This window comes from Macaca fascicularis, chromosome 7 (assembly GCF_037993035.2).
Source record: "Macaca fascicularis isolate 582-1 chromosome 7, T2T-MFA8v1.1".
NCBI lineage: Eukaryota > Metazoa > Chordata > Mammalia > Primates > Cercopithecidae > Macaca > Macaca fascicularis.
The window spans coordinates 164,938,685-164,960,926 of record NC_088381.1 but is presented as its reverse complement, the minus strand read 5'-3'; the positions used below and the strand labels follow the sequence as shown (position 1 = coordinate 164,960,926).

At 37.9% G+C, this 22,242-nt stretch overlaps 1 protein-coding gene across 15 annotated transcripts in view; it reads right to left on the bottom strand.

Moving 5' to 3' along the window:
• VRK1 (VRK serine/threonine kinase 1) overlaps positions 1-22,242 on the bottom strand; it is a 112,660-nt gene that overhangs the window by 12,701 nt on the left and 77,717 nt on the right. For 5 of the 15 annotated variants that reach the window (XM_005562176.4, XM_073998548.1, XM_073998551.1 and 2 more), the window contains 2 exons: positions 20,055-20,145; positions 14,564-14,994 (listed from right to left, as the gene is read on the bottom strand). The exons of 1 other annotated variant lie outside the window; for it this stretch is intronic. In XM_005562176.4, coding sequence (XP_005562233.1) covers positions 14,963-14,994; positions 20,055-20,145 — 123 coding nt within the window. In that variant the 3' untranslated portion in view covers positions 14,564-14,962. Of the gene's footprint in view, positions 1-14,563; positions 14,995-18,581; positions 18,654-20,054; positions 20,146-22,242 lie in introns of those variants that run through there. 9 more of the 15 variants (XM_005562174.4, XM_073998549.1, XM_073998550.1 and 6 more) reach the window with 5 other exon arrangements.

Sequence of the window (22,242 nt, the reverse complement as noted above, 5' to 3'; positions counted from 1 at the left end):
TGCCCCCATATGTGCTAGCCTCCCCCTCCCCCGCTGTTATCCACTTCGCCATCAGAGTGGTGCATTCATTACAATTGACGAATCTCACTGACACATCATTATCACTCGAGGTCCACAGCGTACATTAGGGTTCACTGTCAGCATTGTATATTTCGATGGGTTTGGACAAGTGTATAATGACATGTATTGTTCATTATAGTATCAGTCTTGTGTTGCTTTTTTTTTTTTTTTTTTTTTTGAGACGGAGTCTCGCTCTGTCACCCACGCTGGAGTGCGGTGGCGCGATCTCCACTCACTGCAAGCTCCGCCTCCCAGGTTCACGCCATTCTCCTGCCTCAGCCTCCCAAGTAGCTGGGACTACAGGTGCCCACCACCATGCCTGGCCAATTTTTTGTATTTTTTAGTAGAGATGGGGTTTCACCGTGTTTGCCAGGATGGTCTCAATATCCTGACCTCATGATCCACCCACCTCGGCCTCCCAAAGTGCTGGGATTATAGGTGTGAGCCACTGCGCCTGGCCAGCCTTGTGATTTTTAAGCCACAGGTTTTGGAATTGTTTGTTATTGCAGTAGGACTTAGCTCACACTGACTAATACAATCAGGGTCGAAAATATTTGGGGGTTACAAGGGCCACACTGCAATGGCTGTACATGGTATCAAGTCGGAGATTATGGCCACAGGGATAGCTGTGAAGAGGGTGGCTCTGGAGCCATATGAGTTTGGGCTCAGATGCTACTGTACAACTTATTAGCTATGACTTCAGGCAAGTCACTTGACCTCTTTAAGCATCAGATTCCTAGAAAATCTTAGCACTCCTGTCACAGGGTTGCTAATGGAGATTAAATGACATAATGCATATAAAATAGCACAGTGCCTGGAACATAGCAAGCTCCCCATAAAAGTTAGTTAATATTAATGCTTCATAATTTGATTATTAAAAGATGGAGGTTCTAATATAATAACCCCCACAGCAATACATACAGCAATCTCTGCTTGAAGTTTCCAAGGGTGTGTTCACAGCATCTTAGGTCTTCTGGTTCCACTAGAACTTAACTACCTATCAGTGACACTTCTGTACTGAGACATCTCCCTTTACCTTGCACCTCACTGGGCCTAGTTCTGCCTTCTCCAGTGACTCTGAAGAGTCGTACTCTTCTCTCCCGTAACAGACTTTTGAATATCTGTAGACAATGGCCTTCTCCACCACATTCCCCATGACCACCTGTGTGTGCCTCTCTCGAGGTCTCAGTTTTTCCATTTCCTTGTGTAACGGGTTTCTTAACCATTCTCCATGCTGCCTGCCCTCATTTGGAGCCACCTCAATTCTTCCAGGTCCATGCAAATCAGGACACCAAGATGTGGTCCACTGGGTACAGAGAGAGCGCATGGGCTAAGCAGCCTCCACCCAGCCTAGGAGGCCGCGATCAACACAAGCCTCCTGCTCTTTCCCACACCATCTGCTGTTAGGCCACACCTCCTTCAGCCTATTCTTGGGTAATTGCTATTCTTTTTTCTTAATATAAATGTTTGGCAGATTGATTTCATTTTCTAGTTTTCCTCATCTCCCAACCATTCATTCATTTATTCAACAAATATTTCTCCTGCACAGTCACATGTAGGAGCCAGACACTGTGCTTGGTACAGAGGCTAAAAAGATCAAGAAACAAGAGGTTCACAGGTTGCTGAGGGAAACTGATTTGGAAACAGAAACATCCTCCAGAATCTTCTGACTCTTGATATCATGCAAAGTACAGACCGTTTCATCGGCAAGCACGAGCCTGACTTCAGTGTTGATATGGTTTGGCTGTGTCCCCACCCAAATCTCATCTGGAATTGTAGCTCCCATAATCCCCACGTGTTGTGGGACGGACCCAGTGGGAGATAACTGAATCATGGGGGTGGTTTCCCCAGTACTGCTCTCGTGGTAGTGAATAAGTCCCATGAGATCTGACGGTTTTACAAGGGGAAACCCCTTTCACTTTCTCATTCCCTGTTTTCCAAGCCATGTAAGATGTGTCTTTTGCCTTCCCCCATGATTGTGAGGCCTCCCCAGCCACGTGGAACTGTGAGTCCATTAAACCTCTTTTTCTGTATTAATTACCCAGTCCAGTCTTGGGTATGTCTTTATCAGCAGCGTGAGAACAGACTAATGCAGGTGTCTTCACATAGAAATGTGATGAAAGTGTGAAAATAAGGACTGAGCGCCCACAGCAGAACAGCGACTCCTCTGGATGACTGTGTCCTAGCTACAACTCCGCCTGAAGCTACCACGCCAAGATTTTGCACTTTTTCCAGGCCCCTTGGTCTCATTAAAAATAAACTTTCACTCCTTTCATTCCTCCTAAGTACTAGCAAAGTAAATAAACTTTCACTCTTTTTATTCTCTCCTAAGGGAGAGAAGGAAGGAGGAAGAAAGAAAGAAAACTTAAAAGAACAGAGAAGAAGAAAAGATTTAGGTTACCATCATATATTTAAATACGTAAACCCAGAATATTATAGGGTATTGACGCTTGAAAACGAGTAGAATATTTTCCCATTTCAGGTCTCTGACACTGTTTACATTTTCTGTGATTACTCAGAAATCCCTAACAGTGTTTCGGCCATCACATACCAGCACACTCTAGCTGTACCTGGTGTGCAACAGGCCAATGCTTGGACACTTGGGTTCTTTTCAACTGCATAACTATCCTCCTGACATCATACTTCTCTTGAGCTTTCAGCATCCCTTAAGGAAGTATTTTCCTTTTGAGCTTTCAGCATCCCTTAAGGAAGTATTTTCCTTTTAAGAAAACGGAAACAAATTAGCAGGCAAATAGTTCTGCTGGTCTTTTCATCTATCAACGTTTACACAGTGCCTGGCAGAGTTTGAAAACCCAGTAAATGTTAGATAAGTGCATTGTGATCGATAAGTAAATATGTTAAATAAATACATATTTGAGGAGAGGATGGAAGAGGAGTAACGGACCTAACACAGCAGAAGCAGCCCTTGCAGGGCTCTCCTGAGTGACACGGCCCTCCAGGTTCCTCTGGGAGCTGGGGACAGGGCACGGGGTTGAACATAAGGGGGCTCACTTGGACCCTAGCCTTCCTTCCCCACTCAGCAAGACCTAACCCTCCAAAATCTTATTAAAACATCTCTAAAAATGTCGAAGGATAAAACGAAAATGTCTCAAAAAAATAGAATGAAAAAATAAAGAGAAAAAAACAGGAGAGAAGTGCAACAAATAATTGCTGAGAGTTCTAGGAACATAGAACAGAGAAGCTGGAGGGAAGGAAATCATCAAAGAAGTAATACAAGAATATTTCCCAGAACTGAAAAGCACAGTACGCTGGTCTGAAAGGGCCACTGAGTCAAAACCCACCATAGGAAAGTCTGAAACAGCCTCCACTGCGGTCACCCTCCTACAACGCATATTCCTCTCCAGTCTGTCCTCCCAGAGCCGTGTCAAGCAGAGCCTCTCACCCCTGCGAGTGTCACTTTCCCAGGGTTTTTCATTTCAAATAGGATAAAATCCAAATTCCTTTCAGTAGCCCTGTGTGATACGGCTTCTGCTGGACTCTCAGACTTCCTGCCTGGCACTCCTTCCTTACCCACTCCAGGCACACGGTGCTCTCTGTTCCTCCTGCACGCCAACCAGTCCTTTCCACCTGCTTCTGCCTCCATCCTCTATCTTCCCCAGGAGCTTCTTCTTTCTCGCCTCTAGGCCTCAGCACTCACATCGCCTCCTCAGACAGATCTTCCCTGGTCACCCTAACATAGCACCTACGGTCCAAAAAACATTCCTCAACTTCCCTTTTCTGTTTTATATTCATCGTGTTTGTCACTGACTGAAATGATTATAGATTTCTTCTCTTTTTTCCCTACCAGACTATAAGCTCCATAAGGTGAAAACCTTGTCCTATTCACTGCAATATCTCTGGAGTTCAGAATAGTGCCAAAGTCAACATTCGATATTTGACAAATAATTGAGTTACCAACACAACAAATGACAGGAAGCCTCATGAAGGTGCATGGCCATGAAATGTTGTAACAGAAGGACAAAGAGAAGATCCTAAGAGTTTCAAAGTGGAAAGGGCATCAGAATGCACTAAGCTTCCCCCTAGGCAACATCAAATGCTAAAACACAATGAGTGGTGCAACATCTTTCAAAAATCTGAAGGAAAACAATTTTCAAACCAGGTTGCTATACCTAGCCAAACTATCTAACAGATGTGAAGGTAACTCAGATATTTTCCGACATGCAAGGATTAAAAATAATAGCCTCCCATACATCTTTTTAAAGAAGCTTCTGCAGGATGTACTAGTGCAAAGCAAGAGACAAAATCAGGAAAGAAGCTACAGAAATCAGGAACGGGAGATACAATACAGCAAAGTGGTAAAGAGAAGTCCAAAATCATCTTGAGGAGAAGCTTTAGGTGAAGCTCTGCACAGGATCCCCAAGACAACTTGGTATCACATGGAGCAAAAAGAAATACTCCAGAAGGGAGGCATCCAATTTAAAAAGAAATTGATAAATGTTCTGATATGACTGAACATGTGAAATAAAAAAGCTACTGGCGGGTGTTATAATAGATCTGATGGAATAACTGTAAATAATCAAAAATATGTAGAAAACTTAGAAAAAAATTGAGGCAATTTTTAATTCCAAGAGAAGCAAAAAGTTTTACCAAAAAAGGAAACAATATCACAATACACTGAAGTCATATCTACCTAATCGAAACAATGTAAACACTGACTACCAATTTATCTAAAAATACCTAATTGTACAGAAGGATAGGGGAGGGGCAAGAGTTCAAGAGAGCCAAGATCTCATCTACCATAATAAAAACTCAATACTTAAGTTTTAAAATTGATAAATAGTAAATTCATCAGTGTGACAGCATGCAAGTTCAAAAACACAACACTCAAAAATTATATTTCTTTACACTAACAATGAATCTGTGGAAACTGAAATTAAAAACAATACCTGAAAGGCTCGGTGGCTCACACATGTAATCCCAGCACTTTGGGAGGCCAAGGTGGGTAGATCACGAGGTCAGGAGTTTGAGACCAGCCTGGCCAACATGGTGAAATCCCATCTCTACTAAAAATACAAAAATTAGCTGGGTCTAGTGGTGCATGCCTGTAATCCCAGCTACTTGGAAGGCTGAGGCAGGAGAATTGCTTGAACCCGGAAGGCAGAGGTTGCAGTGAGCTGAGATCGTGCCATTGCAACCCAGCCTGGGTGACAGAGTGAGACTTGGTCTCAGAAAAAATAATAATAATTGTTCTGAAACAATTGGATATCCATAGACAAAAAGCAGAATCTTGACTCAAAACTTACAGCTTATTAAAAAAAAAAAAAAAAAAAAAAAAAACCCTCAAAATAGATCAAAGCCTTAGATGTAGAACATAAAACTATAGAACTTTTAGGGAAAACTGAAAAATCTTCAGAATCTAGGGCTAGGCCAAGTTCTTAGACCAGACACCAAAAGCATAATCCCGAAAAGGCAAAGCTGATGAACTGGATGGTGCTCTCTTAACTATGGTCTTCAAAATTCAGCCCTCTGGGCAATAGACAGGACCTTCTCTAGGGAAATAGACCAGTCCGAGAGAAAAGACCTTAAGGGAATCATACGGTGGCACACAAGGTGCCTCCTGTACTGTGTGTGGTGTCAAATCCTCACTCATTCCAGACCAAGTGACGTCAGCCAACTCTGCCCAGGCTTCTACCAGGTTCCTGAAGGCCCCCCTCCTTTCCTTCTCTAGGGCTTGTATGCGATGCCTGCCAGGAACATTGCATTCCACATGTGCAATTCAGGAGCATGGGAAAGTTAGCACCCAAAAGCAGGTTGTGAGACGCATTTCATGGGCTCCTTGGAAGGTCCTGCAGGATTTCAGTCGTTCGGCTGACTTAATGATGCCTCCCCATGCTGGCTCTCCCTTCTTACTCCTTTGTCCTTCATTTCTCCTCCCCAGGATCACATTCACAAATAAACTAACTGCACGTAAGCCTTTGTCTCAGGCTCAGCTCTCTGAAGATCCCAGGTGAAAAGAAAAGTCCTTCTAAAAATGGCCCACCTGAGAAGTTAAAAAAAAAAAAAGACAGCTCCAAAGCCCCACCCCACCACATGTGCACACTCTTGCAACTCCCAATCACCTGTTTAATGGCTGACTCATATACAGACAGCTAGCTAGAGGGTCCTCTTACAAATCACACAGGAGGCAGAGGTTGCAGTGAGCTGAGATTGCACCACTGTACTCCAGCCTGGGCGACAGAGACTCCATCTCAAAAATAAAATAAAATAAAAATAAAATAAAATCACAACAGGGCTGTTCCTGCTTTGTCTTCCATAGGAGAAGCCATCAAACTCATTTCTTAGAGAGTTTCTGACATGATTTTCAAAGCCAGTTTTATTTTTATTAAAGCCCAATTAGTTACATATACAATAGCATATTAATTTTACTGCATTATAATCTTAACATGGATAAAATGACCTCTCTTGTCCTTTTCTATCAGCTTCTGGTATAGAACAAAAATCACCAGAGACCATCCAGCATTGCTGTTGCTTTGCTAAGACATGTGAAGCTTTCACCTAGTCAGTGAGGCTATACTTTCACTGACGTTGCCTCAGCCATCTAGCCAGAGACTGAAAAAGTAAACCTGGTTGAAAAATCCCATGTGAATGTGGGCTACTAAAATGGAAATGTAATTTTAGTAGAATCACCTCTACCCAGATTTTGTCTGCCACGTGGCTTTCAGTAAGGAAGATAGCATCATCAAAGACAAAGCTTGATCACAGTCCTGGGGGTGATAGAGAAAGCTATCTGGAAGAACAGTCAAATAGAGGGAGATGGAAAGTATTTGACCCCTCTTGTGACTTTAAAAAATGTAAGATTAAATACAATTTCTAATAGCTTCTGAATGAGGCAATAGAAAAAGCCATCACTTGGTGTCTTAAAAAATCTGTAGATTTTTGAAATAGAAAAATTATTCTTTTCAAAATAGGACATTGGCAAAATGGGGGTGGGGAGCAGTTTCAGTTGCACTCGACTGAGTAAAGGTGACAGGATGTATTTGCCCACTAGTTTCTCTCCATGTCTTCATTCCCAGGGTACTCACGATTCAGAGATGAATGTATACTGAATGCACCCTGTACCAGTCTAATTTCTTTTGACAGCCTGCATTACAAATTATTAAAATTTTTTAAATTAAGTATCTTTGAAAATGGAAAACTGAACTAATGTTCCAATTTGGAGGAAGGGGGACTCAATGTAGAAATTAAAATCATGGTAAACTAATTTGCCAAGGGTGGGGGAGTGTTAGAAATGGTCTTCTGACTTTAACCATAATAACAACAAGGACTATCAATTAGGCAAAGAGTGCTCTGAGCCTATGTGCTGGCTCCACTACAATTTTTTTTTTTAATGTCTGGCAGCGTGTTTTACAAACTAAACCCAGCGAGACTACAATTCTACCAGAAGGTGCCTCAGATGGTTTTGCTAATAATTTTGATAAGCTAAAATGGAGAAAAACATCATTTCAATTATTCACTTTTCAAAAACCATCAATTTTAAGTTACAATATTAAACGTCTCTTTCTTCCTCTCTTCATCGCCATCAACCAAATGAAACCAAACCCTGGAAAAACCCTCACCAAAAGTTGAAGGGGGTAGGTAGTGACATTTTTGAATATGTTAGCATGCTAAAAATCTTGTCATTAATTTCTTGCCACTCAGAACTTGTGTCCAGTTTACGTGTAACTTTGTTCGAGGAGAGTAAGTTCCTTTAGAGAACTCGGGGGAAGCCAGCATTGCTACTGCCGCGAAGATATAAGTGCGAACCACCATATATTGGCTTTTGTTTTAATAGCCTTTTAACCAACTTTGTTAATGGACTGAATGCAATTTAGATATGGAACTTGGCTAAAACGTAGCTTCAATTGGCTATTAAAATTTAAGAGCCAACTAAGATAGCTAATTACAAAAAAGCTCCAGTGATAATGCTAAGCAGAATTAGTAATAGCAAATGACAGTCTGTCTAGTCTTATTCCCATAGGGAAAGAAACTCTTAACTGAGAAGTCAACCAGACAATGTGCAGCAAACCTAATTGCATTCCTGGTATTATGGCATACGAATCTGGCAGCTCCCTGGGACAAAACAGGGAATAAAATCTGCCGAACTCGAGGCAGAAAGCGACTGACCCTCTTTTACATGCCAGTTAGAGAAGATTCCAGGAAATGTTATTTCTATTCAGAGTTGATGAGTAAATGCTCTTTTACTAAGGAACATTCCTATAAAACCCTAGTGAGGACTGAGCAGTAAGGAAACAGACCTTCCAAAAAACACAGTTTCAAAGAAATAGATCCGTCACCTATGCAGAATTAGATTTTTCCTTTAGATATTTAGGTCTTTAAAAAGGCAACAATAAATATCTGACTGCTAAAAAGTTGAGTTTAGAGGAGAAAAATGTTCTGCTTTTTGCTTCATTACAGATACCCTCATTATGGCATCAGCTGAAGTGCAGACTGGCTCTCCTGTGAAGATTTATCATGTGTGGTGGCCACTTTGAATTGGAGGTACTGTAGTCTTTAACATTCCCTAGTCAAGTGTCTCCCTGCTGTGCCTGTAAATGTCAGTCCAGTTTTTTCACGGCTGTGCGCACAGATTAGAAACAGCAGGAGAGCTTGGGAGTATGACTACAATACCAGTAAGGACACTTGTCTTCGTGGCACTGCTCAAGTGATTCTTGGAATGCAGGACCCTGCTGTTTTCTAATATTTACACACAACTGGAGTCATCAAGAGCAGTAAATGCAGTCTAAAGGAAGCTTGCTTCTTTGTGTTAGGGACTTTACATTCAAATAGGGATATCAACAATAACATCAAAAAAAAATTTTTTTTAACTTTCATATTTCCCCTCAATTTTGTTGCTACAAGACCAACCAGGTATTATCATGACTGTTCACTTAGCTTGACCCTCCCTTCCAAACACGTTCTGTGTGCATCACACAGTTCATTGGGAACAGCAGGTGTTTTAGATTCTTGACCTCAAATTGTGTTTTTGCAGGCTGTGGTTTCTCTGACCTCTACAGGAACAGACAGGGCCTTGGAAACCATTCTGATGTCATTTCAACCACCTTTGCTTTCTGAACACTTTGCAGGACATATCAAAGACTTATTTTGGAGCTGCAGCACCTGGAATACAGACGGCTTCTCTTTCAAAAGTCTAATTAGAAACAAAAAAAAAAGGAAAAAACCCCATTGCAACTGTATGCATATCTTAAGAAATGTCTAAATAGCCCTACTTAAAATTATGAATGCTAGGGCACACTGTATTAAAAAAAAAATGGCAAAAACTACAACTACTTTTGCACCAACCTAATACTTCGCCATAACTGTTTAGTTATCTGTCAAGGATTTCTGGACTAGAAACTTGGGGTAGGGAGGTACACAGGGACTAGATATATACTTCTGCAATTACAATGTCAAGCAGATTGGAATGTACATATTACTTAGAGTTAAACTGACTCACATGTTTGCACCAAAATGTTCTATAATAGTTAATGAAATAAATGAAGACATGAGAACAACTAGGATGTCTGTGTTGGGGCGGGGGAAGGAGTAGGGAAGAACTAAAATGTCCACATCAAAAGTCTTCCTAAGAACCTTAGAGGCATATTTCTCGACTTAGAAAAGTTCAAGAAGTAAATGTACTCTTTTCTCTTCACCAGGCAATCTAATAGAATCACTTCCCAATTGTAACTTTCCCTGCAATATACTGTCCTAGAACTTTCCACTCTTCAGGTTTAGCAGACCCTTCAGTGGCTCTACTTTGACTTTTAAGTACTAACACATATTGGTTCCTTATGGGGAAAGTCTACACAAGTGTGTAGGGACCCTTCTCACATCTGAGAATTTTACCAACAACCATCACCATGAACTTCTGAACTATGATTTTTGTGTCAAGGCCAGAGAGAATATTGAATACAGCAATTTTTCCACTTTTAAAGAAACTGTTGCCCAGGTATTATACAGTGTTCATTTTAAATAACTGTGATGGGTTTTCACTGGTTTCTATAGGATATCAGAAGCAGACAGCCAACACACAGGAAAGTGGAAATAGCATTCAGACGACTGTTCCACCCTCTCCCCAAACTCTGGATTCACTCCTCCCTGCTGCACCCCAGGCACAAATATTATATTATCATCTCCATTCACATGGCTGCCATCTCAGAACAACGTTCTAACATTGGACTTAACTTAGTGTAAGAACACGGTTTTTTGAAGATCATCTGCAGTGGTTTACAAATGAAACTGAATTTTCTCCATGCAGAAGTTTTACAAGGAACTTCATGACAAGCCAAACTACAAAAATTCAAGAATGCTATTCTTAAGTTGCAAAATGCTATGCCATCATAAACTCACCATTGTATGTACAAATGCATCCTCAATACAGTGGAAATGGTAAGCATTTTATTTGTGTAACACAAAAAGTCCTCTAACGCCGGGCGCAGTGGCTCAAGCCTGTAATCCCAGTACTTTGGGAGGCCGAGACGGGCGGATCACGAGGTCAGGAGATCGAGACCATCCTGGCTAACACGGTGAAACCCCATCTCTACTAAAAAATACAAAAAACTAGCCAGGTGAGATGGCGGGCGCCTGTAGTCCCAGCTACTTGGGAGGCTGAGGCAGGAGAATGGCGTAAACCCGGGAGGCGGAGCTTGCAGTGAGCTGAGATCTGGCCACTGTGCTCCAGCCTGGAGGACAGAGCGAGACTACGTCTCAAAAACACAACAAAACAAAACAAAACAAACAGTTGTCTAAACTATCTGGTCAGCAGTAGACTGCATACAATTACTAATATAGTGTATAAGGCTATCTGCATGTCAAGACCCTTTTATAATATTAATCCTTTAATGTGACTTGTACTTTCTCTATCCGTAGAACTAAGTAAGTTACAAGATTACAGAATAACCTGTGGAACTTTTAAAAAAACTAAAAAATTTTATCCATGCAACTGTTATAACTAAAAAATTAAGCAGGCATGAAATAGGACTAAGAGTAACACAGCTAAAGGACAAGAGTTGGATTTCTGTAGCGGCGGTGGAATCGTAAGTGAATTCTGATTTCTATGAATGCGGTGTGGGCACTAAATTAGAATTAATAAGTAAAACGGCATTAACTAAGTCAGTGTGGTGCTGGCATAAGAACAGACACATCAATGAAATCGAACATAGTCTAGAAACAAGAGCATGTAATCAAGCAAGCATCCCAAACCAGGGTGGAGGAAAGGTGGAGGAGATCATTTATTTAACAAATGCTACTGAAGTTACTGGCTAGTTGCTTAGGAAAAAAATCTTTGTGTTCCTCACCTCATGGCATACATTTACCAAAATAAATCCCATACGGATTGAAAATTTAGAAGCATTAAAACAAAAAAGCCTAGAAAAAGTCATGGTAAATATTTCTAATTTTTGGATGAAAAACATTTTAAAACAGTGACAGAAATTACAATGAAAGATCAACAGATTAAAGCGATAAAAGCTAAACTTCATAAAAATTAAAAACATATCATACACAAAAAATAAACAGGAAAAAGTCAGCAACAAAAATGGCAAAGAGTTAAGGTCATTACTGTATAAACAGTACTTACCAACACACCAAAAAGAAAAGAGTGATTAGTTTACAAATAAAGGTTTGGGTGCACTAGCGATTAAAAACAAAAAAAAATTACCTAATCAAATTATAAAAATAAAATTTAATGTGTTAGTCTGGGTGGCCTAAATAGCAAACATTTATTTCCCACAGTTCTGGAGGCTGGTTTGCAGATGGTCACATGACAGAGACAAACATCATCTCTCCCCTTTCCCTTATAAAGCCATTAATCCCATTCATGAAGCCTTCACCCTCATGACCTAATCACCTCCCAAAGGTCCCCCTCCAAAGACCATCATCTTAGGGGTTAAACACAGGAACAATGCGGGCCACACCAACTTTCAGTCTATAACCCTCAAGGATGACAAAAATGCAGGTTGGGCACTCAGATCTACTGGGCAAAGTGTTAACTGATAGATTTTTGCAAAGCAATTTGGTAAGTATCCACAACTTTTCATTTCATAGTCTTTGACCCAGTGGCTCCCTTTTGAAAATCTAAGAATATTCACATGTCAATGAAGATTACTGCCCAATTTTGTTCAAAAACATTGTTTATAATATCCCAATACTGAAAACAACTTAAATGCCCAATAATACAAAAATGGTCATGAAAGTATCATAAATTCATTTTAAAAAGTTAAGAAAACATAGAAGTTATATTCATGAAGGATTTATAATAATGTAAAAAGTATTTAATGTTAACTTTAAAAAGAAGAATGTAAAGCTGTATATGAAGTGTAACTGTTTAAAAATAAAAGCGCATAGAAATGACTGAAGAAAATGTGTCAAAACATTAACAGTGGTTGCCTGTGGGCAGTAGTATTATGGCTGGTTTGTCTGTTGACACTTTTCTGTATGTTCTAAATTATATAAAATGGCCATGTATTATTAATACACCCTTATAATCCAAAGAATATAAAGCACATTAAAACAGAAATTTAAAGAATTAACAAAAATATAATGTTCAACTGTGGACATATATATCTCCCCACACAAATACAAATAAATTGTTTATATTTCCACCACTACTTTATTGCTATGCAACTTGGGTCTTTATATGCATACTTTAGTAATTCAAAGCAATAATCAGGGTTTTATAACTGGCTTATTAGTGTTTGATTTGTCTTAGATCACTACTGAAGAACACCTAGAAGCTATTTAACTTCAGGGCTTAGTTACCAAAGACTTATCAGTTGCTTTCTAAAAAATGTAGAGCACATATACATCCTCTTGTGTGAAGGACAAGAGCCTGGCAGTGGTGTTTATCCTCAACAGACTAGAAAACCTCAGCTCAATGAGGACCTAAGGAAAATGGCAGAGAAGGCAAGAGAAAATGGAACCAAGAACATGTTAAAATATGGAAGCTGGATTGTGAAAGGAGAACCAAAAATGGCAAATCTACTCCATTCGGGCATTGGAAAGAAAATAAAAACAATGCAAGATAAAAATACTAAATATAGAACTGAAAAGGACAAGAAAAAAAATTACTCTGAATGACGAGGTTGCTTAATCATTTCTTAAAAGGGGAGTAGAAAAAAACAGTACAAGATAGGGAATAAAATAGAACGAGGGATGCAGCACACGAATCAAACTGGATACTATGGCCAGTAGTTTTTCATTAATTTCTGTAGCCTTGCCAATACAGTAACATTTAAGAAAATGCCAGCACTTACTTAAAACAATATGTGAGGAAATATTTGTTTTCTTATTATTTAACCAAGTTTTCCATGTTTCTATATTGTGAAAAATAAGGAGGCTAAGGCATATACAGAAAAACACATTGCACACAGTTTACTCTATTTTAAGCATTAATGTGTTTAAAACAGAACTTGAGAGTTGATTTAGGTGTTACAAATAAACTTGGGGGCATTAACACAGATAAGTACTAAAACCTAACATTCTACAGAAAGCAGGAGGAGCCTCTGCCCAAAGTCAAATTTTCTAATCTGTAAAGATATGTTGCTCTAGAACTTCAGGAGGCATTAAAAGGTTAATCTTCAAAGGAAAGTCTGTAGATGTTTTGCATTTTTCAGTATCTAACCATTGCAGTGATAAATGCTTCACATGATCACTAAATATCCACATAAGAAAGCCACAAGTTATAGTCTTTGTACTGGTTCATAGTTTCTCAAACTTGGTACAACCTTGACAATTTCTGGTATGTCCATATCCCACCTGTACATTTACTTCTTTCCTCAAACCGACTTGCTTTTAAAAATTGAAATACCTACTTTAGGTTTGTCCTAAGTAGTAGACAAATCACCAGTTTAATGTGATAACTGTATTTTGAATACATATTAAAATACTTAAATATTTAAGTGAAACTATGTCCATATACCTTCTAAACACACTGTGCATGTTATTAAGTGGTAAAGCATACCATCCGTCAGAAAATAGAGTCCAATCCCGATTTCTCTGACCAAGAAAACTCTGAGGAATGAATCACGAAATTGTTCATAAATGTGTTAAAATTACAAGCTTTTGTTCCCAAGGCAACTAAAAAAATTTCAGATCTTAAACTTTCTGATTACTGAAACTCTGAAGTGCCTGGTTTACTGTATAAATATTACATGCTATGAAAGTGAAACTTTTAAGAAAAATAAACTGTGAATGAATAGGATCTATTAATATCTAGTTCATAGGTCTTTCGTAGACAAAGCTAGTCTTTATGCAATCTTTAATTACACCACCACTTCATCATTTGCCACTTGTTTTCTTGTCATACAGCTTGCACACTGACATAATTCTTATGTAATCTTTCATTTATGTAGATTTTCTCTCGCATGGATACACTTCCTCCACTTTTTATTTCATATTCCTTTCCCATCTTTGTACCTCCTGTCTCATACAGCAGGTGCTTAATAAGATTTTGGAACAGAACAAAATCAATACGAATCAAACCAAACCTTACAGCCACAACATACCGTGCGTTTGTAAACAAAAGAGATTTTTATTTTAAGCTTTGCATTTCCTAAAAAGTGAGGACTCTGTCAAACATTTTTATCCACTCTGAGAAATGTACAATGATTAGAAAAGTGCATATCATAATAATTTTCATATATATGTACTCCAAAACATCACAAACACACGGCTTTGGAATAACGTAAGGGGTATAATCTGAAGATTTTGAAATTTCATAAATTAGCCTTTAATGAATTGTACAAAATATTTATTTTTATAAAAAATTTGGTTTTCTGAACACATGGGTATTTAATTATTACTTCCACCTCGCAAGACTCACATGAAAATAAAACACTTCAAATAGAAAAGGAGAAAAAAGTCAAAAGAAAACAAAGAGAAGGAAAGCTGGTTCACAGCATCTGAATTACTTCTGGACTCTCTTTCTGGTTCTTGAACCTTGAAGATAAATCAAAGAAACTGAAATCATTAATCAATAATTGACAAAAGCAAAAGAACAGAAATATAAATATCTCTAAATATAGTACATTTTAAAATCGAATGGACTCTGGTGATTTGCAAAGATAAAACTGACATACAAAAGTATGACTGCTAAAACTCTGAAAATCTTAAAAAATTGGGTCATTTTTTAATATGTCAAAAAATATGCTGACAAAACCTACCTTCTAATCTTAAGCCATATAAAAATGCTTTGACTGATAAAACGTATCTAATTTTTACTAATACTGAAATATTTCTCTCCAAAATTTAAATTTATTGTAAAATTTAAAACATTATCTCCAAATATAAACCTTAGCAATATAGATAAGCATTCATTCCTTAGGGGGAAGCGATGAGGTCATGCATGTTATGAAAAGCAAAGGAATGAGTTGCTTTTTAAAGCCTATTACCTACACCCTTTAGGCAGGAGAGCACTGGGATACTGAAATGGAAAGTCTTTTCTGCTAGGAATTATACAGGTCCCAGATGAGTAGCCTCCTACAAAAGGATCATATGTGATACTGGTCTTAGTCCCTTATGACAGCTCCTATCTAACTATTCTTGGTTTGGAATAAATCAGTGACTCTCTGCTGGGGGCATGGGAATTCTGCCTCACCACGGAGACATTTCACCCCACCTACTACTCCTACTCCACCTCTGGGCGCAGCAGTCAGCCTGATTACGGCTGCCTAGTGCTGGCAAAAGAAGCAGGGCCATTTCTTTCCCACTGCCGCATGCTATGCTTTGCCGGGAAAGAGCAGGGGCACCAGAGTGAGGGACAGTATGGTGCTCATAATTAATCAATGACTGCACCAAAAAAAAACACAAAAGATCAATACTTCTTTTCTGAAAAGTACAAAATATTCTTTGAATGTGAACAAAATTCCACCATATGCATCTACAGGTTTTCTCATCATGGGTTATTTAGTTACTTAACATGAAAGTTAGTTTCAAAACTAGCATTTTTAATGTTTCCAAGTTATAGTTTCTGTTCAATCACGATACAGTTCAATGAATGCAAATTTCAAGTTTATATGAATATCCTTTTTTCTGCCACTCATAATACATACCTTATATACTATACTATGACTGATTCTAAAATTTGAGTTTTTTCTTAAATTTCTGTAACACAGCCACCTATTAAAAATATCCCACAGTAGATTTTTAGGTTTTTATTTCAAGAAATTTTATTTTTATTATTTTTTGAGAGGGAGTCTCGCTTTGTTGCCAGGCTAGAGTGCAGTGACACGATCTTGGCTCACTGCAACCTCCGCCTCCTGGGTTCGAGTGATTCTCCTGCCTCAGCCTCCAGAGTAGATGAGATTACAGGTGCCTGTCACCACGCCCGGCTAATTTTTGTATTTTAGTAGGACTTAGACTTTCACCACGTTGGTCAGGCTGGTGTCGAACTCCTGACCTCAAATGATGCACCCGCCTCGGCCTCCCAAACTGCTGGGATTACAGGCATGAGTCACTGCGCCCGGCCTATTTCAAGAAATTTGAAATTAATTCTGCACAGAAAACTGAAAATGTTGTGATAGTGAGATTTGGATAAAGGGTATTACAAAATCAAGGTCAATAATCAATACTGTATCTCCCTTTCAATACATTTTAAATCTTTAACCACACTACAAAGAACACTAAACTAACTACAAAGCTATATTCAAATAGCATTCTTCTCATTAATGTCTTAATTTGCCATTTTACTCTGAAATTAAATATCATTGCTGCTTATCTCCTTCAATCCAAAGTTTCTCACTGCAACTAAAAGGGCTACTACTGCCTGGAACTTATTATATAATCAGTCCTACGCACCTTGTTGACTTTGCTGCATAAATCAATTCAATATTTTCCCTAATAATCAATTCTAATTGTTACAAAAAAAATCTATCTTCTTATCTCTTTAATTTAAAATATAACCATTTTCATAATATACACTACTGGCAAAGGGTCCAATCATAAGTCTAATGTATGTAATTTGATATTTGGAAAATAACATACAAGTTGGGGATGCTTTTCTATGATTTTATAATGCAGTAGGAAAAAAAGTAGGACATTTCTTTGTAGGGTTCCCTTAAAAATATCTACTTTTTGACTAGTCATGCTTTCTCCAAAGATTCCTCAGGAATGGTCCAAAATCCAAGGTTCTTAAAAATAATACCAACAAAAGTAGCCTCCATTTTATGAAAAGGAGGGGGGAAAGTACACCAGCCATAAATATCATTACTATATTAGCTAATTTTTAGCACAATTCTGAAATACTGGCATAATTTTGAAATGCCAGAATATGCATGATTTTTAAAGGCTTATTTTGTGAGGGGAAAAATTACTTGCAGCAAATAACCAAATTTTCTCAACTGGTAAAAATTATGCCTTGCATAAAAATAAAAGGATTAGAGGCCTCTGTTCTTCTTGAAAACCATCCCATCACCTCCTCTCTTTATCTGAGAAAACCTACACAATACACATTTTGAAAGCTTTCAGAATGTGTTCTTACACAATAGACCCCCAACTATTCAAAATGAGTTTAGGTGTATCAAGAAAATTATACACGTTTTTAAAATGGTCTAAATAGATATTAAAGGAAAGTTGCTCCCATTTTGCTAGACACAGCATTCTGAAAGATCACACAGTGAGAAAAATCTCTTACCATACTGTAAATCATAAATTGTGTTTGAAAATAAAATTGTTAATGAAGAAACTGACATTTCTAAAGCTGCTGTTAGAGGTAACCATTCTTGAAACATGTTTGACACAAAATCTTAAAGCCCTAAAACACAGTATTCACTGAATTGCACTATATATCTTAAAAATCAAAAAAACAAACGTAATAATGTGTCTTTTCCTTCAAGTTACTTTTACACTGATAAATTTAAAAATATACATTTACACAAACTCTTGGCTTTTTCTTTTTGCTGGAAGCAATAACATTTTACCATCAGATAATATTTCCTCTCACTTATGATTATTTTGATAGTAAAATACCTTAACTCGCCTTGTACTTTAGGGGGAAAAAGTGAACTGTAATGGGGGAAATAAACAGCATTTTAAGAAAAGCAATTCTGAGTTTATATGAATAAGGGTGAATCTGATTATTCTTTATCTTCTTAAAAAGTTATGTCAAAAAAACTGAATTGTTCTCCTTAAATTATTTATGACTACTTTACTCTTTTGTCATTAATAACAAAAATACTAATATATTTTCTCATGGGAAAAACCATCAGTAGAAGACCTTACACTAAAAATTTAGGTTAAAAACTTTCATAATTATACTAGAATTTAAAGGCATTTATTTATCAAGACAAAAACCCTTGATGCTCATTAAGCAAAGTTCAGGTAACAAATGATGTCCAGGCAGTCAAGAGAGGGATGAGTCTTCCCAACACACAGCTGAGACTCTGCCTTAGACTTAATGAGTGTCAATCTCACTAGAACAATGCAGGATCTTTCTGAAACTAAAATTGCCAGTTTTAAAATTTAAGGGATTGTTTTTAAGGAATACTGCTGTATCTTTATAAATACTCCTTAATTTTGTTCCCACTCACTGTCATAGCTGCTGCTGCTAGCCTCTGGCTGAGACATGGTTCGATGTATTGCTCCTTGGGACTCCTCACTTCCTAATAACAAAATGAACAAGACACGGGAAAAGGGAAAAAAAGACAGTAGCGAATGGAAGACAGCAGCGGATAAAAGAGAGGGACTACTTCAAAACCTTTCACCTTCAGTATGAAGTTTTATATTCCCTCTTTAGGTATCTCAAGTATTCTTTGGGTTAAAGCAGATTAAACCAAAGGATGTTCTAACCATAATATGAACATAGTATTTGTTCATATTATGAACAACATAGTAATGAAGAACATAGTAATAAAATCAGGGCAAAAATGATTCTCTTTGAAAGTTGAATACTTTGCTTTCCACAAACATGCACTGATGCCACTAGCAAAAGGAAGGAAAAATAAATTGGTGGTATTACTCAATATGGCACCTATGCTTTAAAAAAAATTTTTTTAACCAAAAATAAGCCTTTTCTGTTAGAAACCAAGAAATATTTCAGGACAAACAAAATAATTTTTTTAAAAAAGGCAGACAGGAAAAATCTTTTTAAAAAAATGTATTGTGGGCCACACTGAATAGCTCTCTTTATTGAGTCAAGTACATCATCCTATCATATGAATCCTGGAACATATTGGCTGGCAGTTTATTAAACATATCAGACCAAAATCCAACCTAGTTCTGCCATTTGCAGATGCTGCCTTTGCTCATGCCATTTCTGGAACTATTAGAAGTGCCTTCAGTGCCAGTTTATAAGCCATCTCAGAAATGACTTCATATCTTGTTTTTTGTTTTTTGTTTTTTGTTTTTTTGGTTCAAGAACTGTGAAAAGTGATCAGCCATAAAGCTTTAATTCTTTTCCTCTTAACTTGTTCAGAAAAAAAGAAGAGGTTGACAAACTTTATAAGAAACAATTAGACAGCTTAGTCAACAGACCCATGTCTGACCCCTGACACTCACTATCATACCCAGAGTTATGTGGGATCAGTGTGAGGAAGTGGAAAGATATTGGCCTGACAGTTAAGAGTTCTGGTCTCTATCACCCTTTCACAACAGCTCAGTCATTTATTTTATTTATTTTAGAGATGGGGTTTCTATGTTGCCCAGACTGGACTCAAACTCCTGGGCTCAAGTGATCCTCCTGCCTCAGCCTTCTGAGTAGCTGAGACTACAGGCACACGTCAGTCACCACGCCTGGCAGCTCTGCCATTTAATCATTCAGTGTCTCGGGCTCCAAATCTGCAAAATGAAGGGAGCTTCCCAGTCTCAACTTTATAATTATTGTGGAGAGTAAATAATCTAACGTATGTACAAAAGATACCACGATAAATACTATACAAAAATCTTGTGGCATTTTATTATAAAATCAAAAGCTCATGACCCAAATAGTTGACCCCTCATGTAATGGGAGGAAATGAAATTTGTGTTTACGTATGGAAGCAGCTAGGCAAACCTGTTCAACTTACGGGTCTGTATGGCCTCCTCTGTCTGTGTGTCTGACCATTCCATATCTTCAACACCAGGTTCCTTGCTTTCTTCCATTTCTTTCTTTCGCTTCTTACAGATAAAAATTAAAGAGAGAGAGAGAGAAAGAGAGATGTCTGACAGTCAAGTAAACTACAAACTCATCACGTATTTGTGTGTGTGTGTGTCTGTCTGTAACTGTATATAGGTGTGGGTGTGTCAAAACACACAGGAAGAATATTCTCAACTTCAGGATACTGGTTAACTAAAGGAATGGATGAGGGATGGAAGAAAGGGGGAGTACGAGAACTTTCAACTAGACAGTTAACCCAGATGGTAGGTATATTTGTTATATCCACCTCTAACTCTTCATGTTTTATATACTTCATTATTGAAAGCTATGGTTTAACCATCAGGATTGATCATACAGAAACTCTTTTAAAATAAAATGTTTTACAAACTCACGATCACCACTCAGGCCAATGATACTCTCCACATAGTACAATGCGGGTAGGATGGAGAGAGGATAATTTATTTGATAAATGGAAAAAATGTATGTCTTGTCCCATATATTACATCAGTGTTTATACCACATAACACTGGTGGTAAAATTCTATTTATGAATCAATAATGGAAAACTTGTAATAAACGTTTCTCTTTTAGCATACTTTTTATTAAAAGTTTAAGAGGGCCATAAACCTTACTGTAAATGAATAGTCTTAAAAGTACAAAGCTCTCCTAAAATCTCAAAAACCATCTGGATTTCCCACATTCTCTTGGGCCTGTCCTATTTTTCTAGTGAAGTGTTATTTAGAAGTCAGTGCTTATATTCTGTCACTATCCATTCTTCCCAAATGTTCCTTCAATTTCATTTTATTACTTTCTACCACTACAACATTTTTTAACAGGTCCAGTCCTGCGTTAAGTTTCTAAATTCTTTAACATCTCTATACATAGGTAAAATTATAGAGGGACATGAGTGATAAATATGAAACTTTGAATTTAGTATATAACTTTATCTTGTGTAGTTTCAAATTTAAACTGGTTAAAATCCAAATTTTAATCCAAAGCTTCTTTTGGTTGCCTAAAATAAGTCTGTATCATTTAGAAAACCATCTGATATGCCCCAAATCTCACAGGTTCACAATGCAACAGAATGTCCTCATTTATATTTTCTAACAATTAACAATAAGTTAAACTTCATCTGAGAATGTTCCTTGCTGCAGGCCATTTTGTGTACAGCTAGAAAAGAGGATAATGCCTGCTGACAGCACATTGTTCCTTTTCCTAATGGCAACCATGGGTTCTGTTCCAAAGAGAACTACATGGGAAAGCCGAACTCTATTCAAGCCACATTATCTTAAAACCTCCAAATGGTCAGAACTGTTATTATCTATGTATTACAATTAATCCCACTGTTTCAAAACATTCTTAAGGTGGCTGTGGAAAATTAGAACTCAGAGGTACCCACCATGTTCCTAAAGAAAATGCTTCACATATACAAAAGTAACAACTTGACTGAACCTTGAGAAACTTTCAAAGGCATTCATTTAGCAGATTTGTATATGGAGGTATTGCCTCTCAAAAATAGCTGTAAGAGTGGCTATAACTTCATATAACTGATGAGAAAAGGGGAGAATGCCTTACATCTTTCTTTTCCAAAGTGTTGCTTCATGATTACCATCTAAACCCTGCTGGGCTGAACAGATTGGTTCGATAATTACATACAATAACTGCAGTGGGCAGGTAACCCTCAGCTGGCACAGGGCAGCTCCCCTGTGAGAACTTCCATATGCAAACTGCACTGATGGAGTGCATTAGGTACATCTTTCCTGCCTGTGCACAGGCCTGATTAACGCCAGCCAAGACTCCAAGGTTAGCATGTCAGCAGATTTGTGATGCATTAGGCAGGAATAAACACAGACACTTTTGTTCGTTCAGACCAAAATTAAGGAGGAATATTTCAGTACTATATTGCTTTCCATACAGCAGAGAATACATTTTCCAGTTTTTGGAGAGCAGATTTTTAAATGCTCATTATAAAGGCAGCTAGCTATCCAATACATTCTACCCAAGAACCTAAGTGCATTCATCTAGTTTTCAAGCTTATTTAATAAAAGGGGGCTTTCTTAATCTCCATGCAGGTAAATTACATAGGAAGGAAAATCAGACAGTATTCAACCAACAAAA